This window comes from Somniosus microcephalus, chromosome 6, assembly GCF_052327205.1.
Source record: "Somniosus microcephalus isolate GS21.2 chromosome 6, FLI_Smic_1.0, whole genome shotgun sequence".
Taxonomy (NCBI): Eukaryota; Metazoa; Chordata; class Chondrichthyes; order Squaliformes; family Somniosidae; genus Somniosus; species Somniosus microcephalus.
The window spans coordinates 47,914,466-47,932,977 of record NC_140992.1 but is presented as its reverse complement, the minus strand read 5'-3'; the positions used below and the strand labels follow the sequence as shown (position 1 = coordinate 47,932,977).

General features: G+C 45.5%; 1 protein-coding gene across 2 annotated transcripts in view; it reads left to right on the top strand.

Annotated features, from left to right (window-relative positions):
• The window catches only part of mcf2l2 (MCF.2 cell line derived transforming sequence-like 2), a 469,404-nt gene that overhangs the window by 393,193 nt on the left and 57,699 nt on the right, over nucleotides 1-18,512 (top strand). For both annotated transcript variants that reach the window (XM_085990152.1, XM_085990151.1), the window contains exons 21-22: nucleotides 13,679-13,804; nucleotides 16,269-16,490. In XM_085990152.1, the coding sequence (XP_085846278.1) occupies nucleotides 13,679-13,804; nucleotides 16,269-16,490 (348 nt within the window). The remainder of the gene's footprint in view (nucleotides 1-13,678; nucleotides 13,805-16,268; nucleotides 16,491-18,512) is intronic.

The following is an 18,512-nucleotide window of genomic DNA, read 5'->3' as shown; positions in this document are numbered from 1 at the left end:
TGGGCCGTCGGGATGAAGGGCTTGAAGGGGTCGAGATGTCCAGTGTTCAGGTGAGTGATGGGTGCATGAGTGCAGAGGTAAGTGTGTTTGGTGTGTTTAAAGTGTTTAAAGAAGTTTTACTTACCTTTACAGCCTTCCTTCCTTCAGGTCTTGGGAGTCCCTCATCTCACCGTCACAGAAAGCAGAATGGCCGCGATCTGTCAAAAATTGCAGCATTCAGCTTTCTGTTCCGGAGAGATCTCTAAATCATCCTGAGAGGAAGGAATTAACTTGGAGTACAGATTGTCAGTGTTTGACAGCTTCAAACAGCTGTGAAACGCTGATATTTCATCTGTCAAAAGCTCTTGACAGATGAAATGTCAATCTGTGACATCACCTGTTGCCGGGTGGCCCTTAATTGGCCTGCTGAGCCCGCTGGGCGGGCTCAACAAGGTCAATCAAGTCAAAATCACGTGGGTTGGCTAGAACTCGATGGAGGCGGGACTACAACCCCGAAAGTTGTAGTCCCGCCCCCTACCCGCCTCCTCAGTGAAAATCCAGCCCATCGAGTCTACAACACAGAAACAGGCCATTTGGCCAACTGGTCTATGTCGGCGGTTATGCGCCACACGAGCCTCCTCCCATCCCTCTTCATCTAACCCTATCAGCATATCCTTCTATTCCTTTCTCCCTCATGTGCTTATCCAGCTTCCCCTTAAAAACGTTTATGTTATTTGCCTCACTACGGTAGTGCGTTCCACATTCTTACCACTCTTTGAGTAAAGAAGTTTCTCCTGAATTTTGGATTTATTGGTGACTTTCTTATATTTATAACTTCTAGTCTTGGACTCCCCCACAAGTGGAAATATTTTCTCTATGTCTATCTGATCAAACCTTTTCATTATTTTAAAAGTCCACTATCAGGTCACCCCTCACTGAGGTACGAGCCGAAAAAGAGCCGGCGGCTGCAGGAGTAGTGGGCCAGGCTACTGGCAGCAGCAGTCCAAAGGGAAAGAAGGGAGGGTGGACAGAGGGGAGAAGAAAGAATCTACATGATGGAGAACTTCAACTTTGGATGATGATCTCTGTTGTAGGAAAAATGATTCCTCGGAAACTAGACTTTGAGTAAGAGAGACAACTTTATTAAATGACAGAGCTCTGGGAGAAGCGTCTGCAACGACGCGGTCTGCGAGAGCACCTTCTCCTCAATTGTAGTACGTGCCGAGCTTATATACAATTCCAAGAAGTTGGTTTTAGATCATTTACATTCATCCAATCAATTCGTTTATTAGCGCATATCGTTATTTTCCTCCAGTCAGGAGTTTACACACTTGTGTTGCCAATTCTGCCTCTTCAGTGATTGCGAAAGGTCTTCGTTCCGTCTTGTTCCGTTCGCGTCACCGGCAGAATGTGATTAGTTCGATAATAGGATACCAGTGAACCTTGTTAGTCCTCAGTGATTCAATTAGTCCCAGTCAGGACACGAGATGAACTTTGTTCCAGCCATGCGTAAGCGTGGCATGTCTCATTGTGCAGTGATTCAATTAGTCCCAGTCAGCGAATTTGTTGTTTGTGTCTTTTCCAGCAAAATCTTGTCCAGCAAAATTTTATTCTAACAGTCCCTCCTCTTGGTCCTGGAGCACGATTCATTTGCTCCCAGATGACCATCCTTGGTCCCCCTTTCATCGGTGCTTACAGCCACTGGCTTATGTCCGGGGGTTCGGTTGCTCCTTCGACAGTGTCGTATTGGTGTTCTTCGTCCCTTGGTAGCAGGTTGGTGTGTTCCTCCTCGATAGAGGCGATCGGCATCACGGTTTTCATAGCAGTTTGGCAACACAACTTTATAAGGCTCAGCGCACAACACATCAACATACAAATTACAACTATTATTATTATCCCTTGCATCATCCACGCTCCCCACCCGGTCTTCCCTAGCAACCAATCAAGCCATCCCCCTGTGCTTGTGGGTTGATGGAGCTTCTTTATTTCTTCTTGGATATGATTTGCTAGGCTCGTGATATTCTCGGAGCTATCTGGGACATATGTACAGCAGTCTGTCCCGATCAGGGCACAGGTGCCTCCTTGCGCCGCCAACAGATAATCTAGGGCTATCCTATTCTGTAAGGCGGTGGTCCGGATCGCCACCATTTCGGCACTCATTTCTCTCAGGGACTCAGCCGTATCGTTGGCTATTTGTTCGAGCACTGCTGCCATGTTTATGGATTCCCTTGCTATTTTTCCTGTTCCGTACCAGGGGAATGCTATAGCCCAGAATCTTTCGGTTTCCGTAATAGCTCTCTTAACATGCTTGGCTGGTTGCCATAACGACTGGTACCCGTAGTGGTGGGTTAGGGAGGATAAATAATGGATGTATGGTACTACGTATCCTATATAGCATGACCCAGTCCAGGTTCGTGGAAGCCATGGATACGCCTTATATCCGCAAATGAAATAGGTATTATTATAGGCCTCAAATTTGTTCCAAAGTTGGTACATGATCCCAGGTATTCCCCTCCAGGGTAGATTGCTAGTCCGGTTTAGCACTTCGGATAAATTAAACGTTCCCACGTAGGGCCATTCTAGGGCACCTGGTGGTTTAGTACTGGTTTTGGTTAAAGTGTAATTATACTTGCACTTACTCCATCCAACCACTAACCCTGTCTCGTCATAGTTTACCAAGCAGACTTCCCCCTCTGCATTGTTTAGTTTTCCCCCTGTGCTGACTAATAGCTCTTCTGGATACCTTCGATTATCGTACTGGGGATGAAACCATCCTTTAAAGTTCGTGGGGTTATACCCTGCCTGTTTCCACTCATGTTCCAGCTGATCTGGATTCAAGCTATTTTGGGTTTGTATGGTATCCTCCTTATTCCAGGTGGTATTAGAGTATAATAACCACCCTACCATCTCCTCTACCTTAAAGGGGATAGGCCTTAATGGGATTCCTCCCCCCGTATGGGTGGGCACATGGGCGCACACCCAGCAGGAGCTTTGGCCCATTTTTTTCGCATAGACATATGACATATACAGAAAGGTATTTACATGCAATCCTCTCTCTTTACGTAAATGGGGTACCGCGCTTCCCGTGACAATATGAAATAACGCCATTACCCATAATACTCTAAACATGATTAATATATCACTACAGTCCAGTCTTTACAGGAATTTTATGACAAAGGGTATGCAGATCACCTGTAAAACAGATTCAGAAAGTAGCCAGTCAGTTGTCTTTATATACTTTCAATTGTGTCCAATGCTTCCATACTCCTTTACCCCTTATGTCTAGACAGGCACAGGTATCCCCACTGATTATGATTTCATATGGCCCACTCCATTTTGGGGCGAACCCTGGTTTGCTGGGCAGAGTTTTCACCATGACTTTACTACCCGCTGAGGGAACATAAGCCGTCATTGTGAGCTCTTGTGCCCGATCCTTGTCCTCCTGATTATCGCGGACATTCTTTCGCATCTCCTTTAATTGAGTGCTAAGTTCCAGAATGTATCGTTTTAGTCTATCTTTTAAAGGGCCTACATCGGCCCCACCTGTTATGATGCCTTCTGGCAATTGCATCGCCCTTCCTGTCATCAATTCATAAGGGGTCAAGCCTGTCGTTCGGTTTTCAGTGGCTTGCAGCTTCATTAGGATAATGGGCAATACTTCAGTCCAGGTTTTCCCCGACGTCTGCATTGCCTTTGCCAATACATTTTTAAGGGTTCGGTTCATTCGTTCCACCATGCCCGAACTTTGAGGGTGGTATGGGATGTGGAATTTTTGTTTAATTCCCATTAATTGGCATACCGTTTTTATGACACTCCCGGTAAAGTGGGTACCTTGATCAGAGTCCATTTGAATTGGTATTCCCCACCTGGGGATTACTTCTTCAGCTAAGACTCTGGCAACCGTCAAAGCGGTGCAATTTCGCGTGGGGAAAGCCTCTACCCAGCGGGTGAATTGGTCTATGACCACGAGGCAGTATGTTTTGCCGTGTGACGGTGGAAGGGGACCTGTGAAGTCTATTTGTATGTGCTCCCAGGGCCCTCATGGCCTTGGTTGATGTCCCATTTTGACCTTTATGGGTCGCCCGGGGTTATACTGCGCACAGGTGATACATCGATGGCAGTATCTCGCGATATCTCTTCCCATCCCCTTCCACCACCATTCTTTGCTGAGGCTTCCCATCATCGCTTCTCTCCCTGAGTGTACAAGCCCATGGTGGAGTTCTAATAGCGTATTTTGAATGCACTTGGGGGCCATTACCCTGTTATCCTTTCGCCAGACATTATCGCTTCCCTGCTTTGCGCCTTGTTCTTCCCACGTACCTTTTTCGACGTCGGGGGTGTCCTCATGGAGTTCATCAATACTTATCTCGTCCTCGGAGCTGCTCACAGCGGCTACTGGTACTTCTTCGATCCTTTCTTGCTCTAGCGCCCTTTGTGCTGCTTGGTCCGCAGCCTGGTTCCCCTGGTGATTTAACCAGTCCAGGCTAGTCCGGTCCGGTTCCCTCTGATGTGCCTTAATCTTAATTACTGCTACCTGTTGGGGTTTGTCGCTAGCTTCTAGGAGGGCTTCTATCCTCAGCTGGTGTTTTATGGGATTGCCTCCCGTAGTAATGAATCCCCTCCTACCCCATGCAGTCATATAATCATGGACCACCCCAAAGGCATACCTACTATCTGTGTAAAACCCTTCTTCATTGTTGCAATGTATGTGGAAGTCCTTACTCATATCTGGCAGTCCTAGCCCTGGGGCTGATACTAGCTCAGACTTTAGTTGAGTATAAGCTTCCTCTTGTTCCGGTCCCCAATCTATCGGTTCCAACGTGGGTTTACCCCCTTTCACTAATCTTTGTATAGGTTCTGCTAATTTAGCGAACCCCGGGATAAAATTTCGACTGTAATTAAAGAGCCCCAGTACCTTCCTGACTCCGCGTACTGTTACGGGTCTCGGCATGCCCCGGACAGCGTGTTTCCTGTCCTGTGGCATTTCTTTAAGTCCTTGGGAGATTAGATGTCCCAGGTATAGGACCTGAGTTTTTCCTATCTGTGCTTTTTTAGGGCTTACCTTGAGGCCAGCCGTCTCTAGGGCCCTTAGTACTAAATATAGGGTTGCCAGATGGTCTGCCTTCGTTTCCGAGGCTATTAGTATGTCGTCGACGTACTGCAAAATAGTGCTTCCTTTAGGTACTTCTATCTGTTTTAGGATATCACTCAAGACGCGGTGAAAAATAGCTGGGCTATTATGGAATCCCTGTGGCAATCGGGTCCACGTATATTGTTTATCCCCTACTGTGAAGCAAATTTCTCTTGTGATTCCGGATCTAATGGGAGTGCCCAGAATCTGTTAGCTATGTCTAAAACGGTGAATATCTTCTGTTCAGGGGACAGCCCATTCAAAATTGTTGAGGGGCTGGCAACGATGGGGTGTAATTTAGGAGTGACCTTGTTGAGGGCCGTATAGTCTATAGTCAACCTATAGCTCCCATTAGGTTTCTCTACTGGCCATGTGGGGGAATTAGTAGTGCTCGTGGTTTCCCTCAGGATACCCCTTTCTACTAGCCCCTTCACTATGTCCACGACTGCCTTCCTAGCCTCCGCCTTTATTGGGTACTGGCGGTGGGATTTGTGTTCTGGTCCGGGAATCTTAATAGGGTCGATACTAGCTTTTCCTGTATCTAACTTTGTTTTGTGCAACTTTCTTTATTACGTTTACTTGTTCAATGAGTCCTGCTAGTTGGTGTACTAATAACACTCCTGCCTTCTTGGTTTTATCCTTTGTCTGTTCAGTCAACCAGCTTCTCTGGAGTTCTAAAGCCTGTGACACATCCCACCCGTCTTTCTGCATCTTCTTAATTAACGACTGTCGGTCTGTCATATAAGAATATGTGAGGGAGCCCGAAGGTCCCCTCTTAACTTCCTCACCTGACATCGCCGCTGCTTCACCAATCATTCCTTCGTGTCTGGAGATCTGTTCCTAGAGAGCCCCCCTATTCTTTCCTTCCGAGAATACCCGAGCTTCTTGTCGCACTCTATGCCAGCGTTCTCAGAGGTCCGGGTTTGTTTTCTCTCAAAACTGCCCGGACGTGTAACGCTTGCTTGTTGGTCTGTTTACCTGATCAGGGTCCTACAACACCGACATTAATAATCTCCTAGTTCACTTAGCAACATGATATAATGCAGAAAGATGTTAACCATACTCGACTAGTATCACGACTTTAGAACACCTTGGAGTCTCGAGTCTCGGCACCTACTTCATGGTCCTGGCCTTCGCGTGGGGCATTTGCCCTCTTAACAACCGGCCTGAGGCTAGGTGTCTCAGACAAGTGTCCTCCTGGTCCGAGGTTTTTCTTAGTTACTATTACACAAATACAAATACAAATACACAAATACAAATCAAGTAGTGTCTCTTACCCACTCAGTCTGTGTACCAGATTCGTTTTGGTGCCGCTTCACCGTTCAGTCGCCTTGTCGAGTGTCTCTGATTTATGGGTGGTCAAAAATCTGACTACTCACCCTGGTCACTGACTCGAGCGACTGTTCAGCTCCGTGGCACCCTGCTCGCAGCGGCAATTTGTTGTAGGAAAAATGATTCCTCGGAAACTAGACTTTGAGTAAGAGTGACAACTTTATTAAATGACAGAGCTCTGGGAGAAGCGTCTGCAACCACGCGGTCTGCGAGAGCACCTTCTCCTCAATTGTAGTACGTGCCGAGCTTATATACAATTCCAAGAAGTTGGTTTTAGATCATTTACATTCATCCAATCAATTCGTTTATTAGCACATATCGTTATTTTCCTCCAGTCAGGAGTTTACACACTTGTGTTGCCAATTCTGCCTCTTCAGTGATTGCGAAAGGTCTTCGTTCCGTCTTGTTCCGTCCGCGTCACCGGCGGAATGTGATTAGTTCGATAATAGGATACCAGTGAACCTTGTTAGTCCTCAGTGATTCAATTAGTCCCAGTCAGGACACGAGGTGAACTTTGTTCCAGCCATGCGTAAGCGTGGCATATCTCATTGTGCAGTGATTCAATTAGTCCCAGTCAGCGAATTTGTTGTTTGTGTCTTTTCCAGCAAAATCTTGTCCAGCAAAATTTTATTCTAACAATCTCCATGGTATTAGTTAATGTGAATGGGCTGAGGAGGGAGAAGAAATTTCAGCTGATAGTCCAACATTTTAAGGGGACTGACTTCTTGTGTTTGCAGGAAACTTTCATGGACCTGGTAACTAGTGCTCGGGACACTCTGGTTCACTTCATTGACTCATTCAGCTACTGGCTGAGTTAACTCTCGTCTTGTCTTTGGTTAACTTTACCCCTCATACTAAAATAAATCGGCTGCAATTTTATAGGGGAGAAGTGTATTATGGTTTAAACTCAGCGACTATCCACCCACTTGTTGAAATCTCGGGACAAAGTTGGCCAAATCTGACTTTGTTCAACTCCCCCCACCCCCAATCAGTCATCCTTAGCTCCACCCCTGGTTATGAGCATGATCAATTAAATAAATAGCCATATTAAGCTACTTTCCTTTTTGAACGTGAAATGGATTAATTTTTTTTAACCTATGACTTATTTTCATTTATATGTGTTCTATTAATTATCAATTACTTGTGTTAATATCTTGACGGAGTATGCAAACTACTTAAAATAATCGTAATACCTATGTAAATAAGCCCTGAAATGAAAGGCCATCCTAATTCTGAAGATCGCAAATTATATTATTTAAGACGTTTGCTAAGTTCTTTTAAAATTATAAGAGCAATCCTGAAGCATACAAAATAACTATATTATTGTCCAGACATAAATCCTACAAAATTAACAAAATAAGTACATTTTATAAGAGATGAAAGAAATGTTGTGAAACCTTATTATAAACTGAACTACCGGCATCATTTCAAAGGAATACTAAAAAAAGAAAGTTTTCAATAGCTAAAAGTTTGAATAAAGATGTGACTTTCGTCAGCTTTTCCCTATGAGTGGTTACCCTGGGGGCGGCAGGGAGGGAGTGGGGGGAGAGACTTAACTGGGTCCTAAAACTCCTCAGGAATTCAGGCAGCAATGTTGGTACCACCATCGTGACCATGACACGCAGAAGCTCAACCTTACAACTGTCACCCTGGAGGAGCTCCCTCTTTTTATTACCTGCTCCAATTCCCTTTGCTCTGCTTTTCCTTATTTCTTTTTGAGAAAAAAATGTATGCTTCAAAAGTGGCTCAGAGTAGGTAAAATGGTGCACCTGTTATCACTAATATTTGGAGTAATGGCTTACTGCTAAAAAAAGCAGAATAAGGTAATCAGTGATAACCAAGGGGCCGCCATTGGCTTTCAGACTTTTGCTCTCAGTGGGTCAAATCTCTAGCCTATGTGTTCAAATGAATGCAACTAAGAAATGTCCCTTGTTGCAAACAGATCTCAACTCTAAAAATGAACACTTTAGAAACCCTACACATACATGCAGGATGCTTGCATATATGGGGAAGGCACTAGGTAATGTAGGGAAAAGCTGAACAGTGGGAAAGCACTCAAAGAGGCAGAAAAAGACTCAGAACGGCATAGAAGAATTCAGCACAACTATAAATTGAGGCTTAAGCTTCTGATTTAGGTGTAGACTTTATGGAGAATTCATTTTCCAGGGATCTAGAACAGTGCATGAGTAACAACAGGGATTTCATTTAGAATTGATTAATTTTTATGTTATAAATGTTAGTTTTACCTATAAATTTCTTAGTGGTAATATCTTGGTATTTTTGAAAATTGAGAAATTTGCATATGAGCTTATCAGCTGCAAGAAATTTGTCTGAGAAATAATAATTGTTACGGAAGTATGACATAGGAAGTGTGAAGTGATCCAATATATGTACTGTTTATCTATATATATAAAAGGATATGTCTCTCTGTCTGTCTCTCTGCCCGGCTATACAATCAAAAGTTATAGAGCGTACCTGCACATATGTTATATCAAAAGAAAGCTCATCATTAGGGGACTCTTGTAGGTGTATTTACTTTTTGGTCGGACAAAAATTGTGCCGACAGTATCCAAAAAACGTTCAAAATTCCGCTCATTATCCGCTCATTTGCATCGAGTGGGGGCGGGTTCATTATGTGAGCGGGTGGGCCATCCTACAGTTGAGTGACGTGATGATTGACCAATCCTACAGTTCAGCGACCTGACGGTTGACCAATCGGTGCGTGTGTGGGCGGGCCTTATCCTTCTGAACCGAGGTGCGTGGCCGCCATCTTGATTCCAAACTGTTCATTTCTTTTTCCCACTTTCTGCGTGTTTCTTTTCAAATCTACATTTCCAGCAAAAAAAAATTCCTTTTATTAAATTGTTTTAAAAAAAAGTTAATTCATTTGTAAATATTTTCTCTAACCTGATTCTTTTTCCTACCTTTCCCCATTTTTGGAAGGCCTCAAAGCCTGGGCCTCTCCTGTCCAGCCACGTAATTGTCCCACGGCTTGTGGTAAGCTCCTCCTCCACCCTCCCCCCCAGTCTCACCCGTCACATTACCCGGGGCAACGGCGTCGGCCGCGAGGGACACGGGACAGGCACAGGGTGCGCGCGCAGCAGGCGACACACAGAAGTCCGAGGCACAGAGCGCGGGAAGCCAGCAGGTGAGATGCGGCGTCTCTCTCTCTTCCCCGCTCGGCGGTCTTGAAGTCGGCTCGGGCAGGGGGCCGGTGCTCGGGAGGGCGGGGCTCGGGAGGCCGGTGCTCGGGAGAGCGGGAAGGGTTAACCCGGCAACGGTGCTCGGGAGGGCGTGGGGCGGGGCTCGGGAGGCGGGGCTCGGGCTGACCGGGGCGCTGCGCTCGGCTGGGCCATGTCAGTAGGTGTGGCGGCACGGAGCTCCGCGGAGCCTTCGCCAGCAGAGGGGAGAGGGTCTGTTGGCGCCCCCCTCCCTTTCTCCCCCCCTCCCTTTCTCCCTTCCCCCCTCCCTCCCTTTCTTCCTTCCCCCCTCCTTCCCCCACCCTTCCCACCCCCCCTCCCCCTCCCCCCCTTCCCCTCCCCACTCCCCTCCCCCTCCCCCGCCCCCCCAGTCGCTCTCTTCCCCCCAGTCGCTCTCTTCCCCCCCAGTCGCTCTCTCTCTTCCCCCCAGTCGCTCTCTCTCTTCCCCCCAGTCGCTCTCTCTCTTCCCCCCAGTCGCTCTCTCTCTTCCCCCCAGTCGCTCTCTCTTCCCCCTCAGTCGCTCTCTCTCTTCCCCCCAGTCGCTCTCTCTCTTCCCCCCAGTCGCTCTCTCTCTTCCCCCCAGTCGCTCTCTCTCTTCCCCCCGTCGCTCTCTCTCTTCCCCCCAGTCGCTCTCTCACTTCCCCCCAGTCGCTCTCTCTCTTCCCCCCAGTCGCTCTCTCTCTTCCCCCCCAGTCGCTCTCTCTCTTCCCCCAGTCGCTCTCTCTCTTCCCCCCAGTCGCTCTCTCTCTTCCCCCCAGTCGCTCTCTCTCTTCCCCCCAGTCGCTCTCTCTCTTCCCCCCAGTCGCTCTCTCACTTCCCCCCAGTCGCTCTCTCTCTTCCCCCCAGTCGCTCTCTCTCTTCCCCCCAGTCGCTCTCTCTCTTCCCCCCAGTCGCTCTCTCTCTTCCCCCCAGTCGCACTCTCTCTCTCTTCCAACAACAACATGCCCTCAAAAATCCCTCGGCACCGCCGGGCACTTTAGCTAGTATTTATATATATGGATAGCAACTTACATAGAATTGCATAAAATATACAGCACATAAATGGGAATCAGGGGGAAAATTCTCCACTGGCTAGAGTCATTCCTAGCACAAAGGAAGATGGTTGTGGTGGTTGAATGTCAATCATCACAGCCCCAGGGCATCGCTGCAGGAATTCCTCAGGGCAGTGTCCTAGGCCCAACCATCTTCAGCTGCTTCATCAATGACCTTCCCTCCATCATAAGGTCAGAAATGGGGATGTTTGCTGATGACTGCACAGTGTTCAGTGCCATTCACAACTCCTCAGATAATGAAGCAGTCCATGCCCGCATGCAACAAGACCTGGACGATGTTCAGGCTTGGGCTGATAAGTGGCAGGTAACATTCGCACCACAGAAGTGCCAGGCAATGACTATCTCCAACAAGCGAGAGTCTAACCACCTCCCCTTGACATTCAGTGGCATTACCATCGCTGAATCCCCCACCATCAACATCCTGGGGGTCACCATTGACCAGAAACTTAACTGGACCAGCCACATAAATACTGTGGCAACAAGAGCAGGTCAGAGGCTAGGTATTCTGCGGCGACTGTCTCACCTCCTGACTCCTCAACGTCTTTCCACCATCTACAAGGCACAAGTAAGGAGTGTGATGGAATACTCTCCACTTGCCTGGATGAGTGCAGCTCCAACAACACTCAAGAAGCTCAACACCATCCAGGACAAAGCAGCCCACTTGATTGGCTCCCCATCCACCACCTCAAGCATTCACTCCTTCCACCACCAGTGTACCGTGGCTGCAGTGTGTACCATCTACAAGATGCACTGCAGCAACTCGCCAAGGCCTCTTCAGCAGCACCTCCCAAACCCGCACCCTCTTCTACCTAGAAGGACAAGGGCAGCAGGCGCATGGAAACACCACCACCTCCAGGTTCCCCTCCAAGTCACACACCATCCTGACTTGGAAGTATATCACCGATCCTTCATCATCGCTGGGTCAAAATCCTGGAACTCCCTCCCTAACAGCACTGTGGGAGTACCTTCACCACGTGGACTGCAACGGTTCAAGAAGGCGGCTCACCACCACCTTCTGAAGGGCAATTAGGGATGGGCAATAAATGCTGGCTTTGCCAGCGACGCCCACATCCCATGAACAAATTTCAAAAAAAAAGAAACAAGCCATTTGGCCCAACTCGTCTGTGCTGGTGGTTGCACTGCACGTGAACCTCCTTCCTTTCCATCTGCCTCATCTCAGCCTTTCAGCGTATCTTTCTCTTCCATTTTCTCTCATCTATTCAGCTAGTTTCCTTTTGAAAGTATCTAAGCTATTTGCTGCAACCACTTCCTGTGGTAGCAAGTTCCACATTCTAACCACTCTCCGAGTAAAGAAATGTCTCCTTATTTCCCTATTGGATTTATTAGTAACGTTCTTGTATGTAGGTCCCCTATTTCCAACTACCTCACTGTTGGAAACTCAGAAAAATTGGAAATGGGCCAGTAGTTCTCAAATCTACTTCTGAGTAGCTTTGTCTGCCCTTTTGGTGTTAAGGCAGTATTACCATTAACAGCAATAACAAAGTCCTTCTATCTGGTGTCAATTACCAGCACTGAAAGAGTTCAAAAAATGGGAGGCAAACTTACTGCTGAGAGAAACATGCAAGCCTCATTTCAGTTAGGTAAGTATCAATTTAACATTTCAAGAGTGACTCTGACTGACTGCAAGATACATATTTGTCCTAGAAATACCATAGTTCATTTTTATAATAGATTTGGATACAAATCTGTATTTTTAGGTTTTTATCACTGAACCTTGAAGATAATCATTTACCACAAGAAACATTCAGGTCCCGTCAGCTAAGAGGAACCCTGCAGAACACATCAGTCTTTCATAACAACAGAAAATGCTGAAATTCTGATGAAGGGTCCCTGACTCAAAACGTCGACTCTGTTTTTCTCTCCTCAATGCTGCCTGACCTGAGTGTTTCCAGCATTTTCTGTTGTTATTTCAGATTTCCAGTATCCGCAGTATTTTACTGTTACATCAGTCTTTCAATTATTTTCAGAATGATAGGAACTGTCTCTTTTATGCAGTGCTGTTTAAAATGTACATTATCTGACCATCTGGTGATCGTAAGATTGGGCAGTGGTCACATTCTGAAAGGGCTGACATTACTGTTTGCTCTGTGAACACAAACAAGTAATAGAAATCAGTGAATAAATAATTTGATAAAGCATAATGGGTTGATTTTTAACTCTCTACCACCCTATTTGCACTGAAAAATGGGTGGTAGCAGAATCAAAATGGAGCAGCTGCTAGTTACCCGACTTACCGCTGCTTTGAGGCTTTTCAGATGGACTTGAATCCTGGCAGACAGAGCTGCTGTCGGAAACAGGAGGGAGTCTCATTCATGTGGGGTCAAGTCGCATAATTTTCCTGACGCCATTTTCTTCTGTGCCTACCTGACTACCGCCAGTTCCTGAGCCTACCCACCAGCCATGGCTGGTACAAGTTGGGAGGCAGCTATTTCCAGCGATACTTAAACTAATTCTTAAACTATTGTCAGGTAAAGCTGGGTGGAGTTTTTGGAGACATTTTTCTGGCAGTCGCTTGTGGGCTTTCCACCTTAACGGATATGAATGCTTATGTAGTTTCTGCTGTAAGTTCTGCATTCATGTTGCCTGCTGCTCCATAGTTTAACTTATCTCTGTTGCAATGAAAAATACACCTCCCTTTACATTGCTGCTACAGGCCCTTGACAAATGGCCGCAATGCCTGATTTCCCACCTCCACTTTGGCGAGCTGTCTATTGGGAGTGCATTTTGTGCTGGCAACTCACCGACCGCATGATAATGAGGGCTAAGTCATGAAAAGTACACAGATTGCACTCTGAGTCATCTAGGTGGCCGCCACACACATCCCTCTCTCTGCTCATCTGTTTATCGCATGCAGATGAAAATTACCCCAATATAATATGAACAAAATAGATTTATTTTTACATAGGCTAGTTGACGTACTGTGTTATGACTGTCCATTAAGATTAAGTGATTGTTTCTACTAGGAGATGCTGAAGTGCAGTAAGAACTCAGAAGGCACTGCAGAATTAGAGGAAGCACTGGAGACAATGATTAGCATAATTAAATCAGTGAATGACTCCATGCATCAGATTGCTATCACTGGGTTTGAGGTAAGAGTCCAAAATGATGTACAACCTATTCTGCTTTTGAACGGTTTGTGTAATTCTAAATATGGTAACATATTGCTTCACAGTTGACATTCTACTACTGTTTGATAACTGATATTTTTACTTCACATAACAAATAGTAGCTTTTTGTCACAAACTACCAAATATAAACCAACACAACATGCTGAGCATACAGTCTCTTCTTAATTCAAATTTACTATTCAAATGATCTGATAATTCAGATTTATGAGAATTAAACTCCCAATTGCTGTGTGATTTACATTGCTTAATTCAAATTATTGATTAATTAAAATTTTTAGCACAATAAATTACTTTGAAATTATCAGGAATAGACTGTATACAATCCAATAATTTTGGACTGGGCTGAGAAAAAAGATTGGCAAATTGGGCAATGAAAGGATAGAAATTATATTTGGTGCTGGTAGACAAACTCCTAATGCATATTGCTGTGTCTGCTATTATCAATTAAGGTGTTAACCAATTTATTTTGAAATTAAATCAATTTAAATACTGGACAGAGGAATGTCATCTTAACATGTGAACGATTTGTCTGCTATTATCACCGACTGTAATTTCTAACCTCATGTTTATGTTATAGTAAGTGTAAATTCCAGAAGTAAAAACTAATTGCAACAATGGTACTAATCTCAATATTAATTATTACCCAGAAATGTATTATATTGTAGTACTTTTAGTGATAATGCTGCAGTAAGTTATCATTGGAATATAGATCTTGTTTTTCGGATAATGGAAAAAATGGGGTTGAATTTGCCCAATTATCAAGCTTAACTGTATCACAGAGGGCTGGCCTAGCCCAGTATTCCACTGGGAGTCCTTTGAATAGCCAAGAAAAGAGCTTGGCCTGTACCACACTTGGCTGGTGTCGAGATACACCTGCTAGGGAGTAGTTCTTAAGGCTATAGGGCCAGCTTTAAGGGGAGGATCTAGTGGGGACAGAAAAGTGTACTCATTTATCACAATGACACATTGGATATATTTGGGCAACACTGCACCCTGCTGAAGAGTTGTACCAAAGGAAGGTGGTCTTTTTGGGGCTGAAGACCACTCTCCAGTAAAAGCACAGGTGTAAGCTTCATCAAGGGAGGTTGCCAGCTGAGTCCATGCAGTCACCCAGGTCCCTTACACCTAGTTGTATATGAGGGCGAGTTCAAGGAGGTAGAGGGCCACCTCAGTCCCAAGCAGCTACCTCATTGACCAGTCATTTAGGAGGATATAGAAAGGGTGGTAGATTACATTCAAGAGCACATAAATCATACTGTTGCACCAAAGGGAAGCACAGTGATGCACCACAGCACAAATCACTTTTAGTGAATAAACATTTGGTAGCACTTATGTATCCAGACAGTGTTCTTGCTATTGTCTTGGGTAATGTTCCTTCAGAAAGAAGGATGGGTCTAAATGGTCTGGAGATGCAGCTTTGGCTAATATAGGTAGGATATAGCTGGGGATTATGCGGGGCAGGTGACAATGTATGCAGCAGGGCCATGGAAGATTTAACTGTAAGTTTCATCTATGAGACCATGCCTAAGACCTGAGCACAAAACTCAGAAGTACCTGTTCTCTCCTCAATAACTTGTTATGCTATTCACCATAATACCAAAATCAGCACTTTCCAGCGATTCTGCTAAGCCCTGATATCTTACCCGTCTGGCGGAGGCCAGTCAGTGCAAAATGGGTGGGGAATTGACTTTGTTGATCACCACCCATGCTTCCACACACCACCACCCCGCCCCATGCTGCCACTGCTGGCTTATAGAAATGGAATGATTTTCCCTGAACTGTTTATTCTTTTGATGTCTGTAGTTATTTTACTGCTTCAGTGTTTATTTTTGAAGCTGAGAAGTTAAAACTGTACAAATAGTTTCATTAGTAAAGGTTCTACCCATTTTGCACCGCCAGTTAGGCAAGAAGTCGGTGTTCAGCAGTCTTGCTGCAAACTGGTGAAGTGCTGATTTTAATTTTATCCTATTAAAATAGGATATTGTAGGAACGGAGGTTCCTATCTGAATAAAGGTATTCGACTCGATGAATCAAATCAACAGGTTTTAATGAACAACGAAGTTAACAGGGAAACTACTGGAGAAACAGTACACAGGTCTAATCAGCTTGCTGGGCACTCGACGACTGCTGGAAGATTCTGGAAGCTGACGTCATGACGTCATCGCGTTCTTCGCGCCACTGGCGGTCACGTGATCGGCGTCATGACATCATCACGTGGAGTACAGGAAAGTACAATACAGTACAGTTAACAGGCAGTTTAAAGGTGCAGTCCGCGGCTGCACTACACTGTAGTTAAAGGGATTATTACTAATTGTTCTGAGACCCTTGGTGGCTCCGCCACAATATACTGTATAAGGTTATCATACACCCTTTTCCTGTGGTGGATTAATTTTGCTTCAACTTTGGAAATGTATTATTTTTACAGGGAAACTTAAATGACCTCGGGAAACTCTTGATGCAAGGATCCTTTAATGTGTGGACAGACCACAAGAAGGTTCACAGCAAGGTCAAAGACTTGGCACGGTTCAAGCCAATGCAAAGGCACCTTTTCCTTTACACAAAATTGCTGTTGTTCTGCAAGAAACGAGAGGAAAATGTAGATGGACATGAGAAATCACCCTCATACAGCTTTAAGCATTCATTGAAGGTACACAATGACATCAGCAGTATGGGTGGAATTATTTTGTTTTATTCATCCGACTGCTGTTAGCCTAATTATATAAAGCTCTACGAATTCCTTGGGCCCAAACATCCATGTGTCTATGATCCTGGCCACGATAGGCCTGTTGGAACGTCCATTGCTGACTTTGCTAGATTATGCAGGGTATGGGGAGGTTCCTTCATTTGAATGATCATGGCTGATGCCTGTGCCACTGTGAAGACATCTCAGTGCTCGCCACACCAGAAGAGGTAGGAAAAGTGGCTTAACACTCTTCCCTGTTCCAGGGCCACCCAATTTAAGGTTATTTTTCATGGGCTCATTGGCCCTCTTTTGTCAGGGGGCCAATGAATGCTCACAGATTGCAGCCATTTTTTGGGTGTTCAATCTAAATCACAGTTCTGGATCCTCAGGTGAGCCCTACTTCCACCAGCCAGGATTCCAGTACAATTGGCAGATCCCAGGCTGGGGCTGAGGAAAATCCTAGCACGGAAGACTCCTTCCCCCCGAACATTGCCCTCCCTGACACAGTGCACCAAGATTGCCACGGTAAGGGTTCTGGAAACTTGAGGCAGAAGCCGGGGCCTGGTGTATCCGAGTCCTGGCCTAATTCCCAGGCCTTCTGCCACACTGCCACTAGACTTACGGTGGGAATGCTCCGGTAGTCCCCCAGAAATTTGGGGGCCTTGATACTCCCAACTTTTCTCCATCTCTGATCAAAATTCCTTGAAAGTTGGAAGTTAATAAGGTGAATCCAGAATAAGAAGAAGTTTGCCAATCTGCATGAGTTTGAAATAAAGAGCTGTGACAATATGTTGACATTAATGTTGAACATTAGAACATAAGAACATAAGAACATAAGAAATAGGAGCAGGAGTAGGCCAATCGGCCCCTCGAGCCTGCTCCGCCATTCAATAAGATCATGGCTGATCTGATCCTAACCGCCAATCCACTATCATAGAACCATCTCCTGAATCTAACAGAATTAGACACACGAAATAGGAGCAGGATCAGGCTACACGGCCCCTGGGCCCACTCCGCTACCCACAGGGCCATGACCGATCCGAACCTAGTCTCATGTCCAAATTCCTGCCCGCTCCCCGTCACCCTTAATTCCCTTTACTTCTAGGAAACTGTCTATTTCTGTTTTAAATTTATGTAATGATGTAGCTTCTACAGCTTTTTGGGGCAGCATATTCCATGGACCTACCACCCTCTGAGTGAAGTAGTTCCTCCTCATCTCAGTTTTGAAAGAGCAGCCCCTTATTCTAAGACTATGCCCCCTAGTTCTAGTTTCACCCATCATCGGGAACATCCTCCCCGCATCCACCCGATCCAACCCCTTCACAATCTTATATGTTTCAATAAGATCGCCTCTCATTCTTCTGAACTGCAATGAGTAGAGTCCCAATCTACTCAACCTCTCCTCATATGTCCATCCCCTCATCCCCGGGATTAACCGAGTGAACCTTCTTTGTACTGACTCGAGAGCAAGTATGTCCTTTCTTAAGTATGGACACCAAAACTGTACGCAGTATTCCAGGTGCGGTCTCACCAATACCTTGTACAACTGAAGCAATACCTCCTTATTTTTATATTCTATCCCCCTAGCAATGAAAGCCAACATTCCATTGGCCTTCTTAATCACTTGCTGCACCTGCATACTAACCTTTTGAGTTTCGTGCACCAGGACCCCCAGATCCCTTTGTACTTCAGTACTTTCCAGTTTCTTGCCATTAAGATAATAACTTGCTCTACGATTTTTCCTGCCAAAGTGCATAACCTCACACTTTCCAGTATTGTATTCCATCTGCCAAATCTCTGCCCACTTACTTAGCCTGTCTATGTCCCCTTGAAGGTTTTTTATGTCCTCCTCACTCACTACTTTCCCTCCCATCTTAGTATCATCTGCAAACTTTGATATGTTACACTCGGTCCCCTCCTCCAAATCGTTAATATAGATTGTAAAGAGTTGGGGACCCAGTACTGACCCCTGCGGAACACCACTAG